This window comes from Arvicola amphibius, chromosome 4, assembly GCF_903992535.2.
Source record: "Arvicola amphibius chromosome 4, mArvAmp1.2, whole genome shotgun sequence".
Classification (NCBI taxonomy): Eukaryota; Metazoa; Chordata; class Mammalia; order Rodentia; family Cricetidae; genus Arvicola; species Arvicola amphibius.
Window position 1 is genome coordinate 104440938 of NC_052050.1, and position 22957 is coordinate 104463894.

The following is a 22957-nucleotide window of genomic DNA, read 5'->3' on the forward strand; positions in this document are numbered from 1 at the left end:
CGGGTGGCCCCGGTCCCTGCTCGCGTCCATTCATTCCGCTGGAGTTCGCAGCCGGCCAGGCGAGCTAGCTGGGCGTCGCGGCGAATGGGCTTCGCGTCGGGCCTCCAGCTGCCCGTGCCTGCCCGTCCTGTAGGTGGGAAACGGAGGTGCAGATGTCAGGACCACCTGACCCGGAGACCCTGCCCTTAACTGACCGAGAACAAGGGCCGCCTTGTCGTTTTCATGGGACGTGGGGAATCTGGGTGATCGCTGTAGAAATGACCAGAAGGCCGATTTGCCTCTTGAATTTGGAAGTGTCATGATGCAGGCTGATACTGATAAAAATGCTTCCTAGTTTTTTCCTACTTATAGAATGTGTTCTCGTTCCCAGTGAGTGCCCTGTTGGTCAGGTTCAAGACCAAGGTGCCTGACTTTGGTTGGCTCGCCTTTTTTTTTTTCCCTCCCAGCGTCTTTTTTCTCCACCCTTTCCCCTCTCCCCTTTAAAAAAGTGTGTGATAGCTCACACCTGGGGTTCCAGTGCTCAGAAGGCAGACAGGGAGGAGCAGTGTACTTTCGATGCCAGCTTAGTCTGCATGTTAAGTCTGAGGCCAATCAGAATATATGGGTAGATCATATCTGGATCCCTTCTACTCTACCCTGCCACCAAAAAAAAAAAAAAAGTAAGACAATAAATAAAAATAAAAAGACAGGGTCTCCACAGCAGTGCACACCAGTAATCCTAGCACTTGGAAGGCAGAAACAGGAGGGTCAGAGTTCATTGCTAGTGCCAGGATAGACTACTCTCATGTAGTAGCAAAACAACAAAAACATGTGCACACACAAAACTGGGTTTTGCTGTGTAGTGCATGCCTGGAACTGGTAGCTCACACAGGCTTTAAAATTGAAACCCTGTTGCTCAGCCCCCTAAATATCGTTAGGTCCTATCATGGGGCAGGGGCAAAAATTGATACCTGGTTATGAATTGGTTAGTCTGACTGACCACCAAACTCCAGGGGTCCTCCTTGCTCCTCTTCTGCAGCACTGAGAGTGCAGGCACATGTCCTCATGTCCCACTTTTATTCTTAATTCTTTGTATTTCTGGGTACGTGGTGGGAAGTGGAAGACGACTTGTCAGATGCCAGACTGCACTCAAGCCATCAGGCTTGGCCCCTTACTAGGCCATCTCAGCCCCTCACACCCTTTCTTTTCTTAAGATTTTATTTTTGGGACTGGGTAGTGGTACCAGTAGACGCCAAAAGAGGTTGTCAGATCCCCTGGAACTGGAGTTGTATGTAGTTGTTTACTGCCCAATGTGGGCATGCTCTCTTAACTACTGAGCCATGATTCCAGTCCCTTAGTCCTTATTGGGCTTCTCACTGTGTAGACTTGGCTGGCCTCAGAAATCCCATTGTCTCAGCCTCACCGGCCTGCGCACCACCATCCAATTCCTGTGCTGGAATGTCTCAGTCTGCTGTAAAGAACTCAGTTCTTGGGCTGGAGAGATGGCTCAGCGGTTAAGAGCATTGCCTGCTCTTCCAAAGTTCCTGAGTTCAATTCCCAGCAACCACATGGTGGCTCACAACCATCTGTAATGGGGTCTGGTGCCCTCTTCTGGCCTGCAGACATACACACAGACAGAATATTGTATACATAATAAATAAATAAATATTTTAAAAAAAAAGAACTCAGTTCTTGGGGGTGTTATTGAAAAAAGCAAAAGAGCGTGTCCACTGAGACTAGCTCAGAGTGGACGTTGCTAGCACATTGTCTCCTTGTGAGAATATCATTTACTCATCCAGAGAGCTCTCAGGGTGAAGTGAGCTCTGGAAAGTTCCTCCAAACTGAAGTCAGGGTGTTCATACCTTTCCCAAATACCTTTTCTAGGTCGTTCTTTCAGTCCTGTTACTTCTTTCTTTCTTTCTTTCTTTCTTTCTTTCTTTCTTTCTTTCTTTCTTTCTTTCTTTCTCTCAGTTTTTCGAGACAGGGTTTCTCTGTAGCCTGACCAGGCTGGCCTCAAACTCACAGAGATCCTTCTGCCTCTGCCTCCTGAGTGCTGGGATTAAAGGCATGCGCCACCACCGCCCGGCTTCTTTCTTTCTTTCTTTCTTTCTTTCTTTCTTTCTTTCTTTCTTTCTTTTCTTCCTTCCTTCCTTCCCTCCCTCCCTCCTTCCTTTCTTTCTTTCGGTTTTGTCCCTGGGCAAGCTGTTTTGAGTTTGTTTGTTTGTCTTTTTAAAGATTTATTTATTGTGTATACAGTGTCTGCATGTATGCCACCAGACCAAAGAGGGCACCAAATCTCATAATAGATGGTTGTGAGCCACCATGTGATTGCTGGGAATTGAACTCAGGACCTCTGGAAGAGCAGGCAGCGCTCCTAACCTCTGAGCCATCTCTCCAGCCCCAAGCTGTCTTGATTTGTGTGACTTCTCTTGCTGTAGGAGAGAGAAACATGGCAGCAAGGCGGATGGCACAGGAATCACTGGACACAGTGTTACAGGAGAAATCTAAACGGTATGGGAATTCTGAGGCTGTTGGTGAAGCTCTCCAAGTTAAAGCTCAAGGTGAGTTAAGGTGCGCAGGTGGGCCACGTTGAATTATAATGCTCTGGGTGCTAGCCAAGCTCCTCTAATCCTGGCTGAATTTGTCAGGTCACATTTTCTTGTGGCCCACCTGCTGGCTAATTCAGTGTGCAGAAGGTAGAGCGTGTCAGCCAGACACCTGCCCATGAAAGAAGAATTTGACCCAGGCCTTACTCATGCTAAAGTACACAGTCTGCCACCGACTGCACCCTAGTCTCTACAGAAGGGTCCCTATGAGTGTGTGTGTACACATGCAGTCACACGCAGAGCTCAGAGGACAGATTGTAGAGGGGATTTTCTCCTTCCATCATGTGGGTTCCAGGGATGGAACTCAGTTGTCAGTCAAGTTTGTGGTAAGTGCCTTTACTCACTAAGCCATCTCAACATCTGTCCCCCTTTTAAGACTCAGCCTCCAGCAAACTGGTTGGGATTGAAATTTTAGTTCTTGCAGGCATGTCTAAACCACATCTCATGTATTATTAAGGATGTAGTCCAGCATAAATCATAAACTGAAAACATTAAGATCTGTTGTTTTTTAGCTTGATTAGTTCTCTAGAGTAAAACCAGGGCGTGGGAAATGTAGAATGCAACTACCATTCTTGCACCAAGACTACAGTCAGGGTCCAAGGAGCTTCAGTTTGTTTCTTGCTGATGGAACCATGTCTGCCCCCCAACACACACACTTCCCTTAGCAGCAGCCCTTTAACACCTGCTTGCTTTTCCTATGGGTTCTGGGGCTCTGGTCTCATGTCCTCATACTTGCATGTCAAGCACTTTATTCTCTGAGCCATCCTGATGCCTCTTTACACATTTTAAACAGTGTTGGCAGCAGACTGAGTTTGCACCTCACACTTGGGATTATAAAGCACTTGTGTTGGCTGGTGTGTGGGCTATTCCCCTGCAGCCCATGCTCTAAAGTGCCTTCTGTTTGTCTGTGACCATTTATTTCAGATCTCATAAGGACAGGCTCAAGAGCCAGAGCAGATGTCTATGAGGACCTTCACAGTGACAGTAGGTTCTCTGCCAGTGGATCTGGAGTGTACTCATTAGACTTGGGGAGAGAGGGCATGAGAGGTGACATGTTTGCGGGACCCTCCTTCAGATCCAGCAACCAGTCCGTCGGCGAGGACAGCTATCTTCGCAAAGAATGTGGTCGGGATCTGGAAGTGGCCCACACTGACTCCCGAGACCAAAGTTTTAGCCACCGGAAACTGGGACATTTTCCTTCTCAGGACTGGAAGCTTGCACTCCGTGGCTCTTGGGAGCAAGACTTGGGCCACCCAGTTTCCCAAGAATCCTCCTGGTCACAGGAGTATGGTTTTGGGTCTTCAGTGTTGGGGGACTTAGCCTCCTCCAGGCGGTTGGAGAAGGAGAGTCGGGATTATGACCTGGACCATCGTGGGGAGGTGGACTCTGTGTCTAGAGGCAGTGGGCAAGTCCTGGCCAGAGGCCGGTCTCTAAACATGGCTGACCAGGAAGTCACTCTTCTAGGAAAGGGGGACACTCAAGGCCTGCTTGCAGCAAAGGGTGTTGAAAAGCTTATTACGCTGAAAAGCATGACCACGAAGAAAATGCCTGTTGTCAGTCGTCTTACTTCCAAACTTCAGGGCACTAACCAAATCCAGAAAGCCACCTCAAGTCCTGATGTGACCCTTGGAACAAATCCAGGGCTGGATGAAATCCAGTTCGCTGCTCTGAAGATCCCCTTGGGCCTGGACCTGAGGACCCTCAGCTTCCCCAGAAGGAAGCTGGGCTTTGATGCTGTGGACAAGACAGATGTGTTCTCAAGGTTTGGCATAGAGATCATCAAGTGGGCGGGGTTCCACACCATCAAGGATGACCTCAAGTTCTCCCAGCTCTTCCAGACTCTCTTTGAATTGGAAACTGAGACCTGTGCCAAGATGCTGGCCTCCTTCAAATGCTCCTTGAAACCAGAACACAGAGATTTCTGCTTTTTTACTATCAAGTTTTTAAAGCACTCTGCTCTGAAGACACCCCGAGTTGATAATGAGTTTTTAAACATGCTTTTAGACAAAGGTGCTGTGAAGACCAAAAACTGCTTCTTCGAGATCATCAAGCCCTTCGACAAGTACATCATGCGGCTCCAGGACAGGCTGCTGAAGGGCGTCACACCCTTGCTCATGGCCTGTAATGCCTACGAGCTCAACATCAAGATGAAGACCCTCACGAGCCCACTGGACCTGGCTGTGGCCCTGGAGACCACCAACTCTCTGTGTAGGAAGTCCCTGGCACTCTTAGGCCAGACCTTCTCCTTGGCCTCCTCCTTCAGGCAGGAGAAGATCTTAGAAGCTGTGGGCCTCCAGGACATTGCTCCATCTCCTGCTTCCTTCCCAAACTTTGAGGACTCCACTTTGTTTGGAAGGGAGTACATAGACCATCTGAAGGCCTGGCTCATGGCCAGTGGATATCCTCTCCAGGTTAAGAAGGCTGTACCCGTAGAGCCCCGAGAACAGAAAACCACATCTCAGCCCTGGGCTGCAAGCACTCTGAGCCAAGGTAAAGATTTCTTTTTAAACAACATCATCACTGCCAAATTACAGTATTTATATTCATGGTGTGTGTGTATGTATGTGGGTGGGTGTATACCTGAGTACCAGAGCATGTGTGTGTGCAAAGGCTAGAAGAAGACAGCCTCAGATGTTGATTCTCAGGAAGACTGTACACCACCTTTGAAACAGGTCTCACTGAGCCTGAAGTTCACTAGTGAGGCTAGACAGGATGACCATCAAGGCCCGGGGGCCTCCTCACTCCGCCTTCCTGGTTGTAGTGTGTGCATGCATCATCCATCATAGGTGGCATTTTATATCAGACCTGAGATCAAACACAGGTCCTCGTTGTTGCAAGGTAACAGATGTTGTCCATCTAGACCATCTCTTTGATATTGAAAAGATATAATTATGTGTATATATATATATACATATATGTGTGTATTTTAATATATATATGTGTGTGTGTATTTTAACATTTATATGTATACGTAGTTACACACATACGTACATATGCCTGAGTATGTACACTATATACGTGCAGGAACTGGTAGAGGTCAGATGAAGATGCCTGGTTCCTTGGAGCTGGAGTTATATATAACAGTTATGTGCTGCACAACATGGGTGCTGGGAACAGAACTCGTGTTCTTTGCAAGAGCACCATGTGCTCTTTATTACTAAGCCATCACTCCAGCTCCTCTCTGAGGTTTTTATACACTTTTTTTAAAATGCTGAGACTCGAAGTCAAGGACCCAATATTTACCCTTGGTTTTGAGGCAGAGTCTCATGTAGTTCAGACTGGCCTTGAACTTCTGATTTTTCTGCCTCCACTGTTGAGTGCCAAGAAGACAGGCGTGTACCACCTCCTCTGCTTTCTGAGGTTCTGGATGGAGCCCAGGGCTTTGTGCATGCTAGATGAGTACAGTACCCACTGAATCAGATGGAAAACTGGCTGGCCCTCACTAGGAACAATGCACAACCCCCTTTCAACAAGGCTAGGATGCCATGTTCTGAAGTACCATGTCACGAGGTGTCACTGAAGGCGGGGAAAACAGGACATCAAGACCTAGTCACCCTGTGCCCAGGCGTGGGAAAGGTGGTTAGAATACTGAGGGGTGTAAAGGACCAGCCAAGTCTTTCCAGCTGGTGCTGGTGCCTCTCACCTGATTCAGAGTCATCAACAGCTCTGGTGTTGGCCAGAGGAAGGGATGGAAACTACCTGGTTTCTCTCTCCCTTCCTCCTTTGCTCCCAGCTGCGTGCTGTCACACCCAGTCTTCCCAGGCATCAGAGGACATGGCACCCATCTTTTCTCTCCTCTGACATTACCTCTAGCCCAGGGAATGTCAGCTCTGCGCTCCCCTTTATGGAGCCCTCATTGTACCAGTCAGTAGATGTCCCAACACAGATGAGTGGCCATGACCACTTCTAAGAAGAAAATTTTCCGGTGCAGTCTGAATGCATTTCTCTTCCCATTCCCTAAGCTAAGGGGGAAATGAAGGTAGCAAGAACCAGGTATTATGGGTAGAGGAGGAAAGGTCTAAGACCTTGGGATCCCCTTTCCAGGCAGGGACCGAGGCACTGCAACAGCAGACACACTAACCTGAGGGTGTGGCTACTTGCCATGCTCTCTTTTTAGGTTGGTTTTGGTTTGTTGTTGTTGGTTTTGGTTTTTCAAGACAGGGTTTTTCTGTCTAGCCCTGACTGTCTTTCTTTGTAAACCAGGCTGGCCTGGAATGCAGAGATCCACCTGCCTCTGCCTTCCCTGATTTAAGGTGTGTACCACCACTACCTGCTTGATTTTTTTGTTTGTTTGTTTTAGTTCTTTTATGTGGCCCCAAATGACCTGGAACCAGGTGCTCTCAAATACAGAGAAATCCACCTGCCTCTGTGCTGGATTTAAAGGTGTGCACAGGCTCCACCCAGAAAGATTTAAGTTTTTATTTGTACGTGTCCATAAGTTTGAGTATATGAGAACAGAAGCCAGAAGCTGGTATCAGATCACTGAACTGGGGTTACAGGTATGTGAGGAGATCGGCTTGTTGCTTGGGTGCTGGGATCCGAACTCCAGTCCTCAAGAGTACCAGCAAGCACCACTAACTTCTGTAGCCCTTCATTTGTCTTTTTATTTATTTAAAGGTGGGGTCCTGGAGCCAGGTAGCGGTGGCACACGCCTTTAATCCCAGCACTCAGAAAGCAGAGGCAGGTGATCTGTGAGTTTGAGGCCAGCCTAGTCTACAAGAGACAGGCTCTAAAACTACAGAGAAACCCTGCCTCGAAAAAAAAATATGGTCTTGATATGTAGCCTAGGCTAGCTAGCCTTAAGTTTTCAATTCCCTGCGTCAACTTCCCCATATGCTGGGAGGCATGGTGTCGCTGCTTATCTGAGTTTCTGTAGCTCTCACTACATCAAGTTGCCCACCATGTGTAAATTACCCTGCTTTGTCCACAGGGGCTTTCACTGCTTCGTAGTAAAGGTTTCTGAAGCAGAGCTGGACATGTGTCTTTGGCAGCCTCTGCACTGAGTACACAGTTGTGTGACCAGCCATAGACCGTGGCCCACTAGAATTACCCAGCTGCTTTAGCTAGTGTACCCCATTCCTACAACAAACACTCAATGCTACTTGACCTTGGCATGGTGGGACAGGCCTGTCACCCTAGCCTGGAAGCCAAGAGAGACAGGATGGCTACAAGCTTGAGGCTAGCCTGGGTACTGCATGGCAAGAGCTTGACTCAGAAAAGAAGAGGGGATACTGGAGAGGTGGCTCAGCAGTTAAGAGCACTGGCTGCTCATATGGCTGTTCACAACTGTAACTCCGTGGGAATCAGATATACAAGTAGTCCACAGACATAAGATAAACCTAAATTCAGTCCCTATGACCCACATGGTAGAGGAAGAAGACAGACACCGTAAGCTTTCTTCTGCTATCTGCTCCATGATAGGCACACTTGCTTTCACAAATCAGTTAATTTTTTTATTTGATTGGGTTGGGATTTTTGTTTGTTTGGTTTGGTTTTTGTTTTTGTTTTAGAGCCACGGTTTCCTTGTGTAGCCCTGGCTGTCCTAGAACTTGCTTTATAGACCAGGCTAGCCTCTGACTCACTGAGATCCACCTGCCTCTGCTTTCCCAGTGTTGGGATTAAAAGTGTGTGCCACTACTGCCCAGCCCTTGTTTTGTTTTTTTTTTTTTTTTTTTTTTTTAATCCTCTGCAGCTTCTATTTTATCATAGGCAGGTGCAACATTTTATCCTACCTTTACCTATGTTAATTTTTCCACTTTATCATAATCTCTTACTGTATTTATTAAAAACCCCCAATAATCAAAATTCTATTTAAACACTATTATTGTATAAAATCATTGCTTCAGTTAAACAGTACCGCTTAAGAGGAAATCATCTTTATAATAATCTACAGGTAAAAATGCCTACTAGAACAGATATTTCCAAGAGATTATCATATTTCATTAAAGGCACTGGAGCGCTCCCTATGCCCATTCACACTATACCCCAGACACCAGAGAAAAATAGTGGCGGCAAACATGCAAAGACACAGCAGTAGCAAGAAACATTCTGGGGCCAAAGTTCTGGGGACGTTGTCTATCCGAGATTTACCCATCAGGGTTTTGTTTCCTGGTGGGCCAATCCCCTGAAGTCAATTTCCATCTGCTACTCCTCTGACATGGCCACCAGCACCAGCCTATCTCTAGGTTCAATGAATGAGATGGTCTCAAGAGTAAAGGTGAAGAGTGACAGGATAGGACACCCAGCATCCTTTGGTCTCCCCATTTAGGCACATATGAACACGTACCAGATATATCTACATGCACATAGATAGTAATGCACAAGACCAACCCAGCTTACCTGTGGGTATTGGGATCGTTGTGGTTGTGCAGTAAGCGCTCTCAGCTACTGAGCCATCTTTTCAGCCCCATCAGTGGTGGTTGGGTTTGGGTGTTTTGTGTGTGTGTGTGTTTACATATGTATGAGTATATTATATGAGTATGTGGTATATATGGGAATGTACAGGCCAGAGGAGGATATCAGCTGTCCTGTCTATCACTCTCCATCTTATTCCCTTGAGACAGCGTCTCTCACTGAACCTGGAAGTAGGCTGCTGACCAGCAGGCTCCAGCTATCCTCCAGTTGCCACCTCCCGTAGCACTGGGGTTAGACACCCAGCTTTTTATTTGGGTGTTGGGGATCTGAACTTGGGTCCTCATGCATACACAGCTATTGAGCCATCTCTGTGACCCCAGGGTTTGTTGTTTGTTTTGAAACAGTCTTACTATGTTGTCCAGGCTGTTTGGAAATTCTTGGGGTCGGACAGTCCTGCTGCTTGACCTCCTGAGAAGCTGTGGCCACAGGGACACAATGGCACCTCTTTCTCTTGCTACATCTCATATGCACCTGTTTTCTGGGTTAATACTCAAGCCATCAGGCTTAAAGCAGCCTGTATACAGGTAAGCAGGTCATTGCTTACCCAGCTTCCTTCCTGAGCTTCCACCTCGCTCCGTGTGCAGCCAAGGGACTCACTACTTATGGCTGGAGCAGGACATCTTTCAGAAGGACTTTTTGCTTTGTCGAGACAGGGTTTCTCTGTAGCTTTGGGGCCTGTCCTGGAGCTAGCTCTTGTAGACCAGGCTGGCCGTGAACTCACAGAGGTCCGCCTGCCTCTGCCTCCCAAGTGCTGGGATTAAAGGTGTGCGCCACCACCGCCCGGCTCAGAAGGACATTTTCTATTTCACCCAGGTCTCCATCTTTTCAACACCAGCGTCCCATGATTGAAGGTTCCAGTTGCTGATGGCTTGGGCTTTTATGCTGCCCTCTTGGTCACTGTCCTGGTCTGTAGGCCTGAGTGGTCCACTGGTTTTTACAGCATCCATTCTGTGTATTGCAGCAGTCCCCCAGCGGGCGGATCACAGGGTGGTGGACACCATTGACCAGCTTGTCATGCGTGTTATCCAAGGCAGGCTGTCACCCAGGGAGAGAACACTACTTCTGCAGGACCCTGCTTACTGGTAGGCATGCTTATTTTGTCTTTTTTTTTTTAATGACATGTTCTTATTTAAAGAAAATATGTGTTTTGCCTACATGTATATCTGTATACCATGTTCATGCAGTGTCTAAAGAGGCCAGAGAGGGTGTCAGATACTCAGGAACTGGAGTTAGAGAAAGTTTGAATTACCGTTTTGAACTGGGTGCTGTTAATTGAAGCTGGGTCCTCTAGAAACACCAAGTACAGCTGAGCTATCTCTCCAGCCTCTATTTTTTGTTTGGTTTGGTTTTGATTTGGTTTTTGGTTTGTTTGTTTGTTTTCTGAGACAAGGTTTCTCTGTAGCTTTGGAGCCTGTCCTGGAACTAGCTCTTATAGACCAGGCTGGCCTCAAACTCACAGAGATCCTCCTGCCTCTGCCTCCTGAGTGCTGGGATTAAAGGCGTGCACCACCGCCCAGCCTTTTTACTTATTTTTTAATTGTAGCAGATGGGGTCTTACATTGTGGCCCAAGCTCTGCTCAGACTTCTGGGTTGAGGGGATCCTTCTGTCCCAGCCCTGGTTGCTCAGTGGTATTTTAAACATTCTGTGACTCCATACTGGCTGTATGTGAGCTGCTCTGTGACCATTCTTGCTTTACATTGTGAATATATTCTGTTTACATTTAGAAGCATTGTACTTACATGATACGCAGCTGAAGTGAGCTGGAGCAGAAATCAAATGTGGGGCTTTAGCTTCAGCCAGTGTTAAGCAGGGGAGGAGGCCACATGGCCTTAGATTCATGAGGAAAGCTGAGACCGCTTGGTAAGAAGGCACTCAGGTATAGGACCTAGGGGTGACTTTACTGAAGGGACATGGTCCTAAGAGGACTGCCTCTGCCGCATGTACACTGGGCATCACCTAGCAGCTGATGATCACCACTTTGGAAATAGGCATTGATTGAGAAAGCTAAGATTCGAGGGGAACCACTGTGAAGGAGAGGTGCCCATCTTGACAGACAGAGTAATGAGAGAGGAGATTTAGTGTAGGATATGTATGCATAGTGGGTGCTCTCAAGTGGAGACAGCACCAGAACCATGAGACAGGAACTGCTATTAATGGCCCAGAACCTAGTTAGGGTACAGTTCACTTAGTGACTTCTCTGGGCCTACATGCAGGGACACACCTGATACATGCCTAGCCTCTGGCTTTCCCTAGCTGTGGAGGGAGATTCCACAATTCCTTTCTTGTATCTTGACTCTAAAGCCAGAACCATATGGCTGAAACTGCCAAGCTTTTGTGCTTGCTGGAACTGAAATATGGCTTCTTGGTCCAAATACATTTTCATCAGCTTTCTCTTTTCAGTGGTGTCCTCCCCTGCTTAAACTTTTATTTAATTCTTTTTCATAAGTTGATTTCCTCACAGCCTAAATGTAGCTGTCCTAGAACTTACCTTGTAGACTAGACTGGCTTCAGACTCAGATCTTCCAGCCTCTGCCTCCCCAGTGCTGGAATTAAAGGTGAGCAATATTACAACTGACCCTAACTTTTCTTTAATTTTGTTTTACAAGTTGGAAGCTTAGTTGAGTGGGGTCTGGCCCTTAGTTCATTATTCCCTTTAAACTTTTTCTGTTTTGTTTTGGTATTTTGAGACAGGGTTCCTCTGTAGCTCTTAGTACTTGTGGGATCTATCCTAGAACTTGCTCTGTAGACCAGGCTGGCCTCGAACTCACAGAGATCCACCTGCCTCTGCCTCCTGAGTGCTGGGATTAAAAACATGTGCCTCCACTACCCGGTCTTTTAAACTTTTTATCTCCTTGAACACAGGACTTAGCACCATTGTACTTCTTGGTGCTCCTTTTCTCCTCAAACTGTCCAGTTTGCATGTTCCTTGCTCGGATTGCTCATTTTCATTATAGATCTGCATAAGAGTGACCACTAATGATAACCACAGAACGCAGTCATGCTAGGCTGTCTTGAAATAGCCTTTGCCAAAACCATTAATCCAAAACTCTTCAATTTAGCCTCTAGTAGATTTTTTGACAAGAGCAGAAAGCAGCCACATTTTTCACCAAAATATCACAGGAGCAATCTCTGGGCCACTTAATAATAATCTTCCCCTCTGAAACTTCTTGAGCCAGACCATCCTACATCTGTCTTCTGTTCTACTAGTTTGTCTCATTAAGTCCTGATTAAAGCATTCAATTGCTTTCCTAATCCACGGTCCCAAAGTCCCTGTCCTACCAATAAGCAGCATGATCAGACCATCATATCAACACCCCACTCCTGGCGCCTGCTTCTGTCTTAGTCAGTGTTCTACACCATGACCATCCCAACCTTTTTTTTGTTGTGGTTGTTTTGTTTTTTTGTTTTTCGAGACAAGGTTTCTCTTATGTACCTTTGGAACCTGTCCTTGAACTTGCTCTGTAGACCAGGCTGTCCTCAAACTCAAAGAGATCCACCTGTCTCTGCCTCCCAAATGCTCAGATTAAAGAGATGCGCCACCACTGCCTGGCTGACCACACTAACTCTTATAAAACACTTAATTGGGGCTGGCTTAAAGTTTCAGGGGTTTAGTCCATTGTCATCATGGCAGGAAGTATGGCAGTGTGTGGGCAGACATGATGCTGGAGAAGGAACTGAGAGTTCTGCATCCTGATCCACAGGCAACAGGAAGAAACCGCCACAGAATCTGCCTTGAGATTTTGAAATCTCAAAGCCCACCCCTAGTGACATACCTCCAAATCCACATCTCCTAATCCTTCTCAAGCAGTGCCACTCCCTGCTGATTAAACATTCAACTATATGAGCCTTTTGGAGCCATTATTTAAGCCACCACACAGTACTTATGACAGTGACCACATTTTCTTCTTTCTGTAGAGTAACACTGGGATGGGACCCATAGTGGCCTCACACGCTGGGCAAATGATCTACCCTTGAGCCATACTCAGGCTTGGTGTTTTGTTCTCGTTTTTGTTTTTCTTAATGGACTCTCACTCTCCGCAAGTCTGGCTCAGACTTAGAAAGTAGCCAGGCTGACCTTGAACTCTGGCTGTCCTTCCAGATTTAGTGCTGGGGTGGCAGGGGAGAAGCACACACAGGTGTCTAGTCTATGCTTCTCTCTGTTGTTGGCTCTCACATGACTTCTAACTTGTAATGATAGTAGGGCTTTGCCAATGGTTCCCTCAGCATTTGGGAAACTCAATCGCTGTTCTAGGGCTCTTTAGTTGTCACCTCCAGTATCAGCAAAGGGCTGGTCCAGACCTCTGGATACTAAAATCTGGCTGTTCAGTGCTCTGTGCAGAATAGTGTACTGCCTGCATGAAACACATCTCCAGCACATGGTTTTACTTTGATTTTTGAGAGTCTGTATAGTCTGGGCTTATCTGGAACTTGAGATCCTTCTGCCTTGGCCATCCCAAGTGTGCCACCTCATCCACCCTCCTGTGTGCTTTACATGGTCTTCAGCTTCCTGGAAACACTGGAGACAGTGTGACTGTGTCCATAGCTGTTGGACTACATTGATAAGGGGCAAAAGTGACAGGAATTCCTTCTCTTTCTATGTTACAGCCAGGCTTAGTTGACTCCCAAGCAGCATACCTTCTCGGTGTCGAGGAACCTGTGATAGTTGTTTGTGTGTGTGTTTATTATTGTGTTTCATTTTTGTTTTATGAACTGTTGAATGCCTGCCAGGGGTTCCATGTTGTATGGGACAATCAAAGAAAAAGGGTCACTCAAGAATGTAGTTAAGGCTCTGTGGCAACAGGGAGGACCAGTCTTGAAGAGCTGAAGCTCAAACACTGTGCAGAAGCACACTTATGAGGTTACACAAAGGTGGTTTTATGGGCAGAAGTTCCTCATACCAAAGCTATTGATCTAATATGTTTTCTGAAGGAAAGCATCATAGCCCTGCAGCTTCAGTCCTTACTGTGCGCTGTTTGCAAGGTTCTCCAGGTATGCCAGGATAGTCTTGTGACCAAAGTCATGCAAAGGCTATAAAACTCCTTCAGAATAACTTTATAGATAACAGAAAACAACCACCATCTTCTATAATGTTTTCTTCAAGATCTAGGTACTTCTAGAAACAAACTATTTCATTCTAATGTTTACCCTAGATACCATGCTTCTAATAGAGTTCCACTACAAATGCCAGGTCAAACTGGAGGACACAAGCTCCCATTCCTTCTGTGGTTTCACATCCAGCAGAGATTTGACACCCTGTACGTGAGGGAGGCAGTGAGGTGACCACCGCAGCCTGGTGTGTTCAGCTGTCCCTAGGGCATCAGACTCTCCTCAGTCTTGCCACGCCTACGTCACTGGCACACAGAAAGCTCTGGAAGCACTCGACCACCTAGCCATGTGAAGGGTGCTCCTCTGTCTGCCCTGCAGTCCTGCTCTGAGCTGACCAAAGTCAAGAAAGAACCAACCAATTCTCACACACCTTTAATCCCAGTACTCTGGAGGTAGAGGATGGTGGATCTCTGACTTTGAGGCCAGCCTGGGCTACAAACAAATAAAAAGATAATGGTCTCAAATTCTCTGCAGTCTTCCTGCTTCAGCCTCCCCAGTGTTAGGATTAAGAATAAACCCAGGTGGATCAAAGCTTTTGACTTTCTTGAGGCACCTGGACAATAGAGGGTGCAGGCGCCACACTTAGGAGGGCAGCTATGCCTTGCTGAGCACAGTACTGCTCTCCCAGTACCCTGCTTGTGTCTGTTTGGCAGGTTTCTGTCTGATGAGAACAGCCTGGAATATAAGTACTACAAATTGAAGTTGGCAGAGTCACAGCGACTGAACCACAGCTGGCCCATCATGGAACGGAGGCCAACACCAGCACAGTGCGCAGTGCGTGCTATGCTGTATGCACAAGCTGTGCGAAGTCTCAAGCGTAGACTCCTCCCGTGGCAGCGCAGGCGGCTGCTTCGCTCTCAGGGTCCTCGAGGCCTGAAGGCCAAGAAAGCTACCACTGCCCAGCACACATCCCTGTCCTCAGGCACTCAGCAGAGGCACCGTGGCCGCCAGACTGCAGCAGGCTCCTTACAGGTAAAGCCACCACCACGGGACTCAAGTGATGCTGCCCAGGACTGCCTACCAGAACCTGCCAAACCCCATCCTCAGCCCTCCTGCCCTGGAGCCTTGGGCCCATCTCCTCGGCCAACAGCAGGGGATGACTCGGGAGCCCTGCCGTCCTCTTCTCCCTGCCCCTCTGCTGATGGTAGGTGCTCACCCTACCCCTCCTGTCACCATGCTCATCTGGGTCCCTTGGGATGGTGGGATGGGGGTGCCAGGTACTCAGGAATCAAGGCCAGGTGGCAGGCTGGAGTAGCCAAAAGAATTTGAACAGGATGGACACTTGGCCATGCTGTCCTTGATGTTACTCCTGAGCCCCAACTCCTTGATCCAGGTGACAAAAGTGCTGTCCAGGTCCTTGCTGGGTCTCTTGCACCACAGTTACCCTCACATGTGCCAGAGTCCACTGAGGCAAAAGTTTTGTGAAGAAGGACACAGTTTTCAGAGAACCAGCACACACGCTCTTGATGCTTTGCATATTTTTTGGATGTTTGTGAGAGTTTTGAGACAGGATCTTTCCATATAGGTCTGGACCTCACTATGTAACCAGACAGGCCTCGAACTCACAGAGCTCTCCCTGCCTCTGTTTTTAAGTGCTGAGATTAAAGGCATATGGCACAATGACCTGCAAGAGGTTACTTTGTTTGAGATAGGGTCTCACTCACTAGTCCTGATTGGCCTGGCACACACTATAATATAGCTGGGACTGGACTGGAACTTACAGCCACTGACCTGCTGCATCCTTGTCCCTCTGCCTGGTCTGTACTACATTTTCATCTTGTCTAGCTTGCTTACAACAACTAGCCCAACACTCACACTACAGGAGACTGGCTGTTGTGGGGTACACCTGTCATCCCAGCACTTGGAAGGTAGAGGCAGGAGGACCTGGGCTTCAAGGTCAGCCTCACCTATGTGAGACCTTGTCTCTTATAATAATAATCATGATAACGATAATAATAATCTGCAGAAATACTTCTATATTATTTAGGAGGGATTAAGAATGTGAGGAACGGATAGAGGCAATTGCTAAGTGACTTCATTGGTCTGTGTTCAGCAATGCTGGCCATTGAGTGCAGGGCCACAGGCCTACTAGGCAAACACTCACCCCCAAGCTGTACCCCAAGACCATTGCAGGCATTTTCAACCTGGTCTTGTCAAATCTACAGGTGCAGGGCCCATGCAGCCCAAGCCCCCCATGGTGTTTCTTTGGATGCCTTCTGTGTCACTCTGCCCCTGCCCACGTTTGAGGTTAATGATGGCCCATGTGGCCACCAGCAGCTTACCTGTCCTCTGCCCAGTGCTAAATAGCTTGCAGTGGAACACGTGCAGACTGCACAGTGCCCATGCCATGTTTCTCTGCTCCTGGCTGCTCCAGCAGTGTCCTGAGCTGCTGGCAGGGCGTCTGCTGACCTGAGCTTTGAGAGTTTGAGCAACAGTTTGGCAGCCGTGTGCCTGTTCCCCTGAACATGCTTCTGCCACTGTCTGCTTGTTGACTAATTGGAACAAGGAGAGGACCCCAGAGTCATGTGGTGCAGGGAAGGACCAAGGGTAGGTGGCTTGAATCAGTCTAAGAGCCACAACCACTGCTTTCTGTTTTGTAGTGGATCCAAAGACCATGGAGACTGCTGAGAAGTTGGCCAGATTTGTGGCTCAGGTGGGCCCTGAGATTGAGCAGTTCAGCATAGAGAACAGCACCGACAACCCTGACCTGTGGTATGTGCCTTGTACCCACACAATGCCCCCCACTCCCACCCCCAGCCACACACTGAGCCGGCAGGATGGACTTAACGCCTTCAGCTGAGCCTGGCCCAGCACTGACATCCTGTGGGTCAGCCTTCACCTAGATCACCAGGAGACCCGTTGCCCTCTTGTCCCTCAGTCCTCACACAAAGACTGGGTACACCAGCAGCATTTGTGCATGTGCCTCACCACAGGTCGTCAGAGAAAAATCCAGAAACCAGCCCTGAAGAGCCCCAGCTGCTGAGGGAACTCTAACTTAGTGGTGGAAGGCCTCTATGATGGAGGTTCTCCTCGGCTCTTTCAGAGAACCTGTGAGATCTCCCAACCTCCACTGTACCCATGTGTTCCCAGGACCAAGCCTGGCACTTGGCTTTCCTCCTGCTTGTTGGAGAGCTGTGTCATGGTCTGACTGAAAATGCAGTTGGATGTTTGCTGGGTACAGGAGGCCTGAGTCTGTCCGTGTTGCTGCACTGGGGTATAGTTGGAAGCATGCAGGTTTGGGCCAGAGCTAGAGCTCAGTTGGTAGACTTCTTGCCTGGCATGCACAGAGCTCTGGTGTATATGTTCCCAACACCGGGTGAGCTACATGATGTTGCACAGTAGTCTTGCTAGCACTTGGAAGGTGGAGGCGGAAAATTCAAGGTCATTCTTGATCCATAGGGAATTTGAGGTCCTGCTTCAAAAAGCACAGAACAGAAGGATGGACAGAAGGTAGACAGGCTGGCTTGCATATCTTAAAGAACTTACAAGTCCTGTGCAAAGAAATCATGCTGCTCTGGCTGCCTGGGCCTGGTGTGTCCATGCTGTGTCCTACACTCCTCAGCCCTGACCCTTGACTGTTTTGCTTAGACTGACTCCTCCCTGGGGAGGAGTACAGCCTTGGCTGGCTGGAACTCACTATTAGACCAGCTGACCTCAGAATCACAGATGCCTCTGCATCCTGAATGCTGGGATTAAAGGTATGCAGCATTATGCCCAGCTGAAGGTTTGGTTTGGTTTGGTTTTGGGTTTTTTTTGAGATGGGGTTTCTCCATGTAGCTTTGTAGACCAAGTTGGCCTGAAACTCATCCACCTGCCTCTGGGGTTCCATGCTCAGAGCCACATCCCGCCAGGGCTGCTGGCCTGTGCTCGCTGATGCTTTGTATCAGCCCTTTACTTGGGCCTTTTTTCTAATTCAGTGTAGATGACAGTTTGAAAGGAACATTTGCTGTTCTGGCACTCTGGCTCCTGCACAGCAAACACTCCTATCCACTGAGCCCCATACCCAGACCCCAGTGGGATTTGTTTGTTTTTTACGTTGTTTATTTACTTTGTGGTGGATGAGTGCATGCCACATTTGAAGTGTAGAGGTCAGAAGACAGCTTGCAGGAGTTGTTCTCTTCTTGACCATGTGTGTCCAGGGATCAAATTCAGGTTGTCAGGCTTGGAGGCAGGCAGTACCATATCCCCTGAGCCGTGTTGCTGGTCCCCATATTTGAATTTGTGGGGAAATGGTAAGGGGAGAAGTTTGAGTTTTGCTTTTGAGACAGGGTCTTTACTGTACAGCCTTGGCTGGCTGGAACTCACTATTAGACCAGCTGACCTCAGAATCACAGATGCCTCTGCATCCTGAATGCTGGGGTTAAAGGTATGCAACATTATGCCCAGCTGAAGGTTTGGTTTGATTTGGTTTTGGGTTTTTTTGAGATGGGGTTTCTCCATGTAGCTTTGTAGACCAAGTTGGCCTCAAACTCATCCACCTGCCTCTGCCTTCTGGGTGCTGGGATTAAAGGTGTGCACCACTACTGCCTGGTCCAGTTGGAATTTTTAATCCATTTTGTTCTAAAGTAAAAATCACCTAGAGGAGTCTGACTTTCCCACTTGCGCTTCTCAGCAACCGGAAGCCATCTTGTGTGTACATCTGTCATTGCCCCCTTTGCACAGCCCAGTGCCAAACACTGGCTCAGCTGCTCTTGCCCAGCACTGCAAAAAATGTCTCCAGGCCTCTTAAATTGGGATCGTAGCCCCCAGCCCCCAGGCCTGAGAGTTGTATTGGTCTGAACTCCAAATCCCAGCATGCCAGTCCTGAACGCTCCCTGCGGTATTTTAGATAGCTCCCAAAGGAGAATCAGGTGGTCTCTTTTCCTTCCCCCTGGTGGTCAGGAATCCCATTAAACCTGGATATTTTTTAATTTGGCTTGTTGTGATTTGGCTTGATTGGGATTTTTACGTCGGCAGAGAGCTCGCATTAGAAAAAATTCCTAACAAGGCCTCTCTTCTTTTCCCACCTGTGTGTGTGTTCTCCTGACTGACTTTGAGTCCCTCACCAGTCCAGTGTCAGTCATGATACTCTTTTAACAAGGCTGTCCAATAACTGTGTGTCTGTGTTCATGAGGGGAACCTCCCTTGAGACCTGTGCTAGGTCCTGCCCCTCCTCCGTGTCAGAAAAGTACACAAATAACATACAGGAGGGATGGTTGATTTGGGGTCATGGCTTCTGAGGTACCAGTTTGTGATCAATCTGGCTTCACTTCTCCCAGTTAGTGGCAAGGCCAAGAGGCACAGCAGGCTTCTGGAGGCCAGGAGCAGAAGAGCCTATGATGTGCTACCAGCAGCCTTCCTTCTCCTTCTGTTCCATGAGTCCCCTGTGGCTGGTGTGCACATGCTCTGCAGCAGGCTTTCCCCACCTGCTGCCCCACAGCCCTTCAGCTCTGCCCCCCAAGCCAAGCTGACAGTCGCCCTGTGTGCATTCCCACTGCTTCTGCCTGCCAGCTCTCACATCCACTGTCACTGCCAGTCACTTTGTACCTGTTAGAGTGTGTGTGTGTGTGTATGCGCACGCGCGTGCGTGCGCGCCTGTGTGGTATTATGTGTGTGTGTCCATGAGGGTTGATGTATTTTTCTGTATGGACATACAAGCCGGAGGTTGATGCTGGGATGTCCTTCCCCAATTGCCTTTCCACCTTGTTTTGTTTTTTTTTTTATTTTTAAGATTTATCTCTTTTTAAGAGTATGTGTGACCACGCGCATGCACACGCACAGTTATGTAGGTCAGAGGAAACAGTCTGAGCGGTCTATTTGCTCTGGGAACCAAATTCAATTCTCAGGCACTTGTGTAGCAAGTGTTTTTACTGGCTGAGCTGCCTCGCAAACTTTTTTTTTTTTTGAGGTTCTTGGGATGGAATGGGGGTGGAGGCTCATGAATGTTGTATGAGCATCCTGTCTTGATGAACTTCAGGGAAGATTATTAGATTCATCTAGTCCTAATCCTCAACGGTCTGTCTCCTATTAGGCGGGCTGTGAAGCCATAGCGTGGCCATGCAGAGATCATGTCCTGCTGCTGCCTCTGTGCTCTGCAGCAATGCATTTTATTCTCAGGTTCCTGCACGACCAGAGCAGCTCAGCCTTCAAGTTCTACCGGGAGAAGGTGCTGGAACTGTGCCCATCCATTTCCTTCCAGTCTACTGGTGAGGCGGGGAACTCAGTGCAGAGCCCCACAACTCGAAAGGAGGGTGAGGGTGAACCGGAAGAGGGGCGTTCCCAGCAGGAGGCTACACTGGAGGGCCCTGAGGTGCTGCCTGAGGAGGAGGAAGAGGACGAGGAGGATGAGGGCGGAGAGGAGGCCTGTACCCTCAGACCACAGGCAAGAACTGCCAAGTGTCCAGGCTCCGAGGGCAGCTCCCCCACTGACAGCATTCCTGGAGAGGGGTCTAGGGAAGACCAGGCCAGCACCCCTGGCCTGTCACAGGCCTCCTCCGGCAGCTGCTTCCCCAGGAAGAGAATCAGCAGCAAGTCACTGAAAGTCGGCATGATTCCTGCCCCCAAGAGGGTGTGTCTCATCCAGGAGTCAAAGGGTGAGTGCCCCCAGAGTCCTGTGAGGGAGAAGGTAGCACGCCCAGGGACCATTCCAGATGTGCCAGTAGCAGCCAGTCACCCTGCTTCCTCTTAACGCCTGCTGGCCTTGTGTGTAAAGATGGATCCTAAGTGCCTGGCACAGTGCATGGGGTTTTTTGCTCTCAGGGCTTAGGATTTGAGTGTGTTGTTGGATTTTTGTGGTGGTTTTCTTTGAGACAGAACATACATGTGTGGCCTGTGCTGGCCTTAGACAATAATCCTCCTGCCCAGCTCCCACGAGGTTAGACTGCAGGTGTGCTACCATGACCAAGTTCTCCTTGGTGTGTAATGTTGGCAGGGGAGCCCAGCTAGGCCATGGCTGCAGGGTACTGAACCTATGCTTTGATTTGAAAGTATTTTTAACCATTGTGCACTGCCCTCCCAGGTGTTAGCACAAGATCCACATGTCCAGTAAGGGGAGCTTACAAAGAGCCCCTTCTCTTCTGCTGGGCTCTGTCACCACTGGGCTCTGCTAGACGCTCATCCCACCCCTTTCCACCTTGAGACACACCTAGCTTCTGAGTCCCCAAAGGTTCCCATATCTGTAGTGAAGGTGGGAGGACTGCAGCCGTTGGACCTTGCAGGCTCTGTGTGACCCTGTCACCTTAGTGTCCTTGGACACACCTTATGTGTCCCTAGCATTGTTAGTGGATGGCCATTAGCCCAGCTATGACCCTTGTGTCCTATATCTTGGTGCATGGGGGAGCTGAACCATGCTTCTTGCCAGGAAGTACATCTGTCTTACCTCAGATGCCTTAGTGCCTTGGGCATTAGTGAGACAGCTCTGCATTGTCTTCAGTGACTTCCATGATGAGCACTTGGTACTCTCCTGAGTTCAAGTTCTCAACTGATAGGATTCCTGAAACTGCCCCTCTGGTGTCCTCTTGATGGAACTAGAAGAATGCAGTACTGATGTGACTTGCCTGCAGCAAAAGAGTTCCTGTGGCCACGTGAAATAGCCCAAGCAGTAGATCCTGTGCAGGCCAGCACTCTTATATCACAGCCATATGCAGCCCAGCTCAGCAGACATAGAATGTTGGAGAGCTGGCGGTGGGAAGGGAGCCAGGAGCTGCCTGATGTGGACTGTGTCTTCACCAGACAGCATTTCTTTCTGTCTCTAAGGACATGGGGCAAATGTTCAGTGTGGACAGCTCTCTCCTTTTGTCTTCCAGTCCATGAACCAGTTCGAATCGCCTACGACAGGCCTCGGGGTCGTCCCATAGCCAAAAAGAAGGTGTGTGTGACTGCATAGTGACACTCCCTAGCCCCTGCAGGAGCAAGATTGGATTGGTACACTTGGTGCTGCTTATGATGAACCTTCAGACACTTTGCAGAGCTGGGTGTGGAGCATGCCCTTGTATCCCAGGTGTTCAGGTGGCTTGAGGCAGGATGGTTACTTATGTACAGGAGTTCCAGGCTGGCCCAGGCATCACAGCAAGCCCCATCCCCAAGTCAGCAGCCAGGCATGGACATGCCTGTGTCCCTGCCTCCAGGAAGCTGGGCTGGAGACGCCCGATTCAGCCCTACAATATAAACTGTGCAGTGCACAGGAGAGCAGTGATTGGTCCACTCACTGGAGAGGCCACTCGTCCTCACAGGTCTCTTGCTCAATCATTCCTGCTGAGCCTTTGGCCTGGGCCTTGCCCTCCTCACAGGGTTTCCCTCACAGGCTCAGCACAGGGCAGCAGCATGCCGCACCACTGCCAGGTGCCAGTTCTGACCCTGGGGTAAGGGATCTGGCCTCAAGAAGTCCCACCCCCAGGGATGTTACAGGGAAGCTGGAGGTGAGTGGGGCTCACCATCCCAGGCATCTGGGGTTAGGACAGCATTTGGGGATCCAGTGCGTGCTGGAGCAGACTGGTCCACCCACCCCTGCCTCTTTCTCTTCAGAAACCCAAGGACCTGGAGTTTGCCCAGCAGAAGCTGACAGACAAGAACCTGGGCTTCCAGATGCTGCAGAAGATGGGCTGGAAGGAAGGCCATGGCCTGGGCTCCCTTGGGAAGGGCATCCGTGAGCCCGTCAGCATGTATGGCATGGCTGTGGGGTGGACCCTTGGGTGCCTTGTGTTGGGGCTAAGCCACAATGTACATATAGCTGGGTCATTTGTTTTTAATTAGCTGCTCATTTGGGTGCACAGGTGTGGCCAACTCCTTCCTCTATAGATCTGGACAGCTTTTGACCTGACGTTCATAGCCTTGGAATCTAAGCACCATTTCTGGTAGTTATGGCACAGGTGTT

The 22957-nt window shown here is 48.8% G+C and overlaps 1 protein-coding gene across 6 annotated transcripts in view; it reads left to right on the forward strand.

Moving 5' to 3' along the window:
• Positions 1–22957, forward strand: part of Sugp2 (SURP and G-patch domain containing 2) — a 33417-nt gene that overhangs the window by 7552 nt on the left and 2908 nt on the right. For 5 of the 6 annotated variants that reach the window (XM_038325185.1, XM_038325184.1, XM_038325183.1 and 2 more), the window contains 8 exons: positions 2418–2540; positions 3510–5075; positions 9961–10081; positions 14760–15250; positions 16707–16818; positions 20203–20678; positions 21891–21952; positions 22609–22745. In XM_038325185.1, coding sequence (XP_038181113.1) covers positions 2429–2540; positions 3510–5075; positions 9961–10081; positions 14760–15250; positions 16707–16818; positions 20203–20678; positions 21891–21952; positions 22609–22745 — 3077 coding nt within the window. In that variant the 5' untranslated portion in view covers positions 2418–2428. Of the gene's footprint in view, positions 1–2417; positions 2541–3509; positions 5076–9960; positions 10082–14759; positions 15251–16706; positions 16819–20202; positions 20679–21890; positions 21953–22387; positions 22503–22608; positions 22746–22957 lie in introns of those variants that run through there. The other variant, XM_038325187.1, reaches the window with a different exon arrangement.